This window comes from Otolemur garnettii, unplaced genomic scaffold (genome assembly GCF_000181295.1).
Source record: "Otolemur garnettii isolate 467f Iridium unplaced genomic scaffold, OtoGar3 scaffold00218, whole genome shotgun sequence".
Taxonomy (NCBI): domain Eukaryota; kingdom Metazoa; phylum Chordata; class Mammalia; order Primates; family Galagidae; genus Otolemur; species Otolemur garnettii.
In genome coordinates this window covers 1,152,281-1,159,076 of record NW_003852613.1, presented here as the reverse complement: position 1 = coordinate 1,159,076, position 6,796 = coordinate 1,152,281, and the positions used below count along the sequence as shown (strand labels likewise).

The 6,796-nt window shown below is 54.2% G+C and overlaps 2 protein-coding genes across 2 annotated transcripts in view; both read left to right on the top strand.

The window, feature by feature from the left end:
• Window positions 1-754, top strand: part of GSC2 (goosecoid homeobox 2) — a 1,088-nt gene extending 334 nt beyond the window's left edge. The window contains exons 2-3 of the mRNA XM_003801732.1: window positions 41-294; window positions 650-754. Of these exons, the coding sequence (XP_003801780.1) occupies window positions 41-294; window positions 650-754 (359 nt within the window). The remainder of the gene's footprint in view (window positions 1-40; window positions 295-649) is intronic.
• A 3,090-nt stretch (window positions 755-3,844) lies between these two features.
• Window positions 3,845-6,796, top strand: part of ESS2 (ess-2 splicing factor homolog) — a 9,644-nt gene continuing 6,692 nt past the window's right edge. Inside the window, exons 1-3 of the mRNA XM_003801696.3 lie at window positions 3,845-3,991; window positions 4,965-5,133; window positions 5,225-5,320. Coding sequence (XP_003801744.1) covers window positions 3,851-3,991; window positions 4,965-5,133; window positions 5,225-5,320 — 406 coding nt within the window. The 5' untranslated portion in view covers window positions 3,845-3,850. The remainder of the gene's footprint in view (window positions 3,992-4,964; window positions 5,134-5,224; window positions 5,321-6,796) is intronic.

Below are 6,796 nucleotides of genomic sequence, written 5' to 3'. Positions count from 1 at the left end.
CAGCCCCCAGCGCGCGTCTCACCACGCCCTCGCCCTGCAGGCGCGCGGCTGCCGTGGCCGCTGAGGCTGGGGCCCGCGGCTCCCTTGTCCTTGGCCGCACCGGCTGCAGGCTCGGGGGCGCTGCCCGGCGCGGTCGGCCCGGGCCCGCAGCGGCGCACGCGGCGCCACCGTACCATCTTCAGCGAGGAGCAGCTGCAGGCGCTCGAGGCGCTCTTCGTGCAGAACCAGTACCCCGACGTGGGCACACGCGAGCGCCTGGCCGGTCGCATCCGCCTGCGCGAGGAGCGCGTGGAGGTGGGTGCGCGCCCGCAGCGGCCGGACCGCGATGGGGCAGGGGCACGGGCGGGGAGGAAGGGAAGGGAAGGGAAGGCTCGTTTTCATCTCTTCATTTTTAAATTCCACCCCCGTTTTATCCTGACGATGAAAGAAGCGCGCGTTCACGTCCAGAATTTGGGAAGTTGAGAAAAGCACAAAACTGAAGAAGGGGCGTCCTGGCCGCCCCCGGGCGGAGGCAGCGGCGGGGTGGGCAGCCCCCGTCCGCGCACACCCCTGCAGTGAAGCCCCCTCCCGGTCCACCTATGGGCTACTGGGGAGTCCGGTGCGGCGCGGAGCCGGGGGCTGGGCCTGAGCGGTCCCTCCCCCTGCTCAGGTCTGGTTCAAGAACCGCCGGGCCAAGTGGCGACACCAGAAGCGCGCGTCAGCGTCTGCGAGGCTCCTGCCTGGAACGAAGAAGCCCCCCAAGGGCAGCTGTTGATGGCTGTGGGAACTACTCCTGGTGCTGGCCGTGATCTGTGGGATCTGTGGAGCCTGCACGGGAGAGGACAGACCTACCCCAAACAGAGCTAGGAGAGGACCCCAGCCTCTCCCGCCAATCTCCACAGCTCCCTGCCTCCCGGAGGGGTGTGTGTGCGCGCGCGCGCCCCTGTGCCAACACTTCCCTGAAAGAAAGGGACACAAAAAACCCGAGTGCCCTCCTCTCCTCCAGGCAATGGGACTGGAGGGCCATGGAGATTCCCTTGGGTGGACTGGTGATAGAGCAGGTCAGCTCCCCAACCCCACCGTCACCCTGAGAGGGACTAACTCCATGCCAGGTCAGGAACCACTCTCCCACCCCCCATCAATGGGGAACCTAGAGTCCTCCTCCATCCCCATCCCAGGGAAGGCAGGGCCTCTCTCCTCCCCTCCCCTCTGGATGTGGGCCCCACATGACTTGGCCTGCTGTCCTTCCAGGGTGGGTGGGGTCTGTGCAATCCTGGAGTTGCTGCCATCTCCAAGGTCCTGCGATGGGCCTTGGTGTTTGGACCTGTGGAATAAGTTGGACGAGGTAATCTCCAGGAGCCCCATCCCAGCCCTGTAATCTTTCTCGTGCTGATACTGAGAAATAAACATGCAACTACAGACAACACAAAAGGTGTCCAGAGTCCCAAGTCCATCGTGGTCCCCTCCCACGGCCAGCAGAGTGCTGCCCCTCATCTTTCCTTCCCAGGGAGTTGGGGGGAAGGGCAACTTGTCTTTGAGAATGAAACCCAGTGAGTCCTTAGTCCCTGTGCCAGGGCTCCCCCTACCCCCTGGGCAGAGTAGACTGCCCCACACATTGTGGCCTGGGACCCTGGGGGCCTGCCTTGGCCTAGAGGCACCACCTGCCTCATGGGTGAGGGTCCTTGGTTGACTTCTCCCCCTGGGGATTTCTGTGCGGTGGGGGCTGCCTCATAGCAGTCAGTCTCTGCCATCCTAGGGTGGGGCAAGAACAAATTGGATTGGGGAGCCCCTGCACCCATTGCCTTGGAAAACTGCCTGCCCTCCCTTCCGTCATCTTTGCTCCAGAGCAAAGGACAACACAGAAACCAGGCTCTGATTCCCCATATGGGCCCTACCATGGGTCCAACATGCTGCATCCCACTCAGCCAGCTTGAGCACCTTGCCCTGTCTCCTTACAGGTCCTGTGCCCCAGGGTGCCCATAAGAGACACAGTCCATCCACAAAAGCCATACTAGGGAAGCCAGGGCTGCAGCTCCCAGCACTCTCTGAGGCTGGCCAACTTGGATAACACTGAGTAGGCCTGGTGTCCCCCAGCACAGCTGCCCTAGCACTGCCAGGGCCTCCACTTCCCAGGGTACACACTTCTGCCTGTTACATGGCTCTCCCTGAATCTTGGCCTTGCCCTTGAAGACTGAACTGCCTATTAAAACGGTAAAAATGACGGTGTCCTGGTCAAGTCCCCTGTGGCCTGGGACACCCCTATCTCACTGAGTTCCAGGCCCCTCACCTTCTGTGGCTGAATGGCCATCTGCCATGTGTAGAGCAGCCGCAATCAGAGGTGGCCTGAGCTCCACCTTTGCAGGCCCCTCTCCTGACCTTCCTCTTGGAGCTCTGGCCACCCTTTGGCAGGCTGCTACCCGTTAGTGCCAATAAGACAGGCATCCTTGGGCTAAGGCTCTCCCTTTTCATCCACTCTTAGGCTCCCATTCCCATCTCTCTGCCACACTTATACCTCCAGCCCAGCCCTCTCCCCTAAGCTAGAGATTTCTCCCCAACTGTCCCCTGACTGCTCCACCTGGAAGGCCACAAGCCCCTAAAGTCATGTTATCCACGGAGAGCTCCTCCCTGTGTGTGAGCCAGCCAGCCAGCCAGCCAGCCGTCACCTCCCCCACTTTTTCCAGGCCAATATCAAGCCAATTTTGCCTCTAAATCACGTCAATTAACCCCAGAAGTTGTCTTCTCTCCAGCTTCAAACTGCACCAACCTGATGTAAACCATCAACTCTCACTTTGATCATTATAGCTGTTTCCAGTCCGGTCTTACCCACCGGCACCCACTCTGGCTCCTCTTTCATTCAAAACGAAGACAAAACTCCTCACTATAACCCAGGAGCCCCTGTGCAGCCTGGCCCTGCCCTTGACATCATCTCGAACCTCACCATGCTCTGTGTGTATCAGAAGGTCTTTGGAATTTGCCTGGCTCTCTCCTGCCACTGGACCTTTGCACACAGTCCTCCCTCTGACCAGCGTCTGTTTTTTCGTCTTTTGGATCTGTGATGGCATTCTGCCTGGGGCAACATCCCCTGACTTTCCCTACTAGGTTCAAACTCTTGCACTGACACAGCTGCAATTTTACACCTGTTTGTGAGCCCATCTAACTATTGTCTCTGCCTTCCCCATGGGATTGTCACAAGGGGAGAACCACCACCATGGCATCCCCAGGGAATGAAGGGATGCTTGCATGTTGAAAAGCAAAAGTGTACTAAATTGTTATGAGACAGAACTTACATGTTTGACATAATTCAAAACTTCCTTTTGGGGAGAAATTCCTGAAAAATGTTAGACAGTTTTCTGGTCCACTTCATTGAGAATCAACCCTCTTCTGGGAAGCCCACTCTGGCTAGCATTCAGGAGGCCAATAATGTTCAACCAGACATTTCTTTATTGAACTGCCATCTTGCTCTTTTGTTTTTTAACCCTTTTCTTAGATAACTTAAAAAAAAATATGGGTTTTTCTTCCGTAATGTTTGAAACGCGCATATAAGCAAATTTTCTAGAGTTTAGAAAAATAATACCGACGATACACATAGCTTATTTGAGAGAAATTGGAATCCCAAGACTTCGGACTCCTCAACGCTGGAATTTCTATTAACGCGATCGACACGCCCCATAGCCTCTACCACAGCGCCCCCTCGTGTCCGCGACCCAGACCTGCATGAATAGCGAGGGGACTAGCATTCTTAGGACGTCATGACGAAGCGCGACTTGTGACGCTTTTCTATTGGCCAATTGTTGGAGGCGCCTGCGCAAAAAGTACAGTCCCACCCACACCAAACCCTGCGACGTTCCTGCGCCGCCGGAGCGGCCCTGGGATGGTGATGGAGACGCAGGACTCTTCCGCTTCGGACCGCTTGCTCCCCGTCGGGTCCGGGCCCCGTAGGAAGCGCGCGACTCGGGAGGCTGGGGCTGCAACGAAAAAGCAGCGGGTCCTGGATGAAGAAGAGTATATCGAGGTATGATCTCGGTGTGGACGCCGGCGACGTTCTGGTCCCTCCTCGCCTCGCACTCCACTCAGGTCCCCTCTCTTGGCTTCCCTTTCCCATCATGGGAGTGCAGCAGCCCCAGTCCCTGTCCTGGGGGTGTGGATGTCCCAAGAGCCGAGTAATCCGTGCGACGGAGGTGTCCTCGGTGCGGAAGGTTTTGGGGAGTCGTAGGGGGATGGGGGGGGGCTCTGTCTGTGATGGGGGTCAGGGAAGTAAGGTTTTCTGTTAAAGTGTGGGTAAGAGTCTGACAGACTGAAAAGAGGTTGGCAACGAGGGCTGTTAAGGAGCGGTAGCAGCAAGTGTGAAAGTTGGGGGTCCTGGAAAGAGGGCAGCTTGAGTGAGTGGGTCTCTGTGCCCCTGGAAGCAGCTTTTGGTCCTACTGCAAGCGTGCAGGGGGAGGAGCTAGCACAGGGGTTTGAGTGTCAGTCTGGTTTTAGACTGCTTAAATTTAAGATGCCTTTATGATATACAGGTGATTTGACAGACAGCTACATGCACAGATTTGCAGCTCAGGAGCAATGTCTGGTCAGAGGTACAGATTTGGGAATCTCAATTGGTGGTGGTGGTGGTGACTGGCTAAAGTCGCCGAGGAAATGGGTTTAGGTTGGAAATAGAAAATTACAGGTGGAATGAAGGTGGCAAAACCCATATTGGTCTGGCTGGTATGAGAGTAGAGTCAGGAGAGGAGAATGAGAATGACTGGTTGGTTAGTGAAGGAGAGAGAGGTTTCTTGGATATTAGAGGAGCATTTAGTAAGGTTAGAGGTTGCAGCATGGCCACCACGTGGAGTGTTGAACCTCGCTGAAAAGTTCCTCCAAGTTCCCTCAAGCAAGCCCCAGTTATTGGGGAAGGCAGGAGATGAAGGAGGTTCTGTAAGGGCCTTAGTATATGTGGTGGTGGGCTGTAAGGCAGCTCTAACTTTTGTTCTGATCTCTCCTACTAGGGCCTCCAGGCAGTTATCCAGAGGGATTTCTTTCCTGATGTGGAGAAGCTGCAGGCACAGAAGGAGTACCTGGAGGCAGAGGAGAATGGAGACTTGGAAAGGATGCGCCAGATTGCCATCAAATTTGGCTCTGCCCTGGGCAAGATGTCCCGAGAGCCCCCACCTCCCTGTAAGAGGCCCCATGGGTGGCAGAGAGGGAAACGCCTGTTGAACTGTTGCCTCAAGCTCACTTTACTGTTTACCCTCTTTTTTACCCCCAGATGTGACTCCAGCCACGTTTGAAACCCCTGAAGTACACACAGGCAATGGAGTTGTGGGCAGCAAACCCAGGCCCCGAGGCCGAGGTGTGGAGGATGGTGAGTGAGAACTCCCTCTTTGTCACGCCATTGGTTGGAATTGACTGGGAGTCTTATCCTGTGAGGCCCCAAGGGGGTGGTCCAGCAGGCTATAGGTCACATCTTGTCCCTGAGGGGTTTCCCTGCCTAAACAGCAACTGGTCTAGGAGGCCAAAGATCTGGGCCTGGCACCCAAGTGTGGTTGGCCCCTTGGAATGGGAATCTCACCACCTGTCTTGCTGGCCTGCTGGCTGTGTGCCAGTCCTTGCCCTGTGGACTTCAGGGGCCTTGTAAGGCCTCTTGACGATGTCTCAGAACCTCTGCCTTCATTTCTTCCTTTTTGGTCACTTTTCCTAGATAACAGCACAGTTAGTTTCTTTTTTCTGTCAGGTTTCTGCTCAGGTGTTGCTCATTCAGGGAAATCTTTCCTGAACGCCTAGGGTAAGGTACTCTCTGACTTCTGGCCTGGCTTTGTTGTTCTGACATAGCATTTAATAACAAGCATTTCTGTTTGTTTATCATCTCCCTAATTAGCATCCTTCCTCATGAGCAGAGACTTTGTCTTGCTCTCATCTGTCTGCTCTGCATCTGGAATGGCACTTGGGGTGCTGTTGACACACATACACCTTTGACAAACATGTAGAACAGATGAATTAGCTGTTGTCTTCAATATGTTCACTGGGGTGTGCGACACTCAAGCATATATGGTAATATCCAGACTTCATGAGGATACCTCAAGAGCATCTTGAGTCCTGTTGCATATAAATATACTGCATGCTGTGGTCAATCAGATTGTCAGTGGACAAGATAGATGAGATATTGTTCTTTACGGGGTTCTAGTCTACAGTAGGCTATACTGGCACAGATGTGCTGTATGTTCACACAACATGATATTGTCTGCTTTATAATCCATTTGTCTCTACCATTAACACAATTCTCATTGTCCTTAGGGCTTAATTTTTTATTTAAATGTGGCTTGTGAATGACAGGTCAATTTGCAGGGTTTTTTTTTTTTTTTATTGTTGGGGAATCTTTGAGGGTACAATGAGCCAGGTTGCAGGTTCTTTTTATGCCTTCCCACCTTATGTGTCAGTAGATACAGGAATTATTTTCATGATCTAACTGGTGGGTACTATTGTCATTCACATTTATGGGCCAGGAAACTGAGACTCAGAAAGGCAGTAGCTTCTGTAGGTCTCAGAGATGATTTGTAGCAGAATGGGGTTTGAGTCCTCACCTTCCTGACCCCAGGTCCTCAACTCGTAGGCACTGTACTTTGTGTATAGTCTGGAACATAGCAGGTGGTTGGGCAAAATTGTCACTAGAATGGAAGAAAAAGCTGTCCTCCAGGTGTCCCCACTGAGGTTCGCACCACTGCACATAGCAAAGGGCCCCACCTCAGCAAGGGTACACTTCCACGGTGGTACGGTGTGGTTGGGGTAAAGCCCCATCCAGAGGACTGAGTCATACGGGGTCCCTGGCATCAGGGCTAGCTGG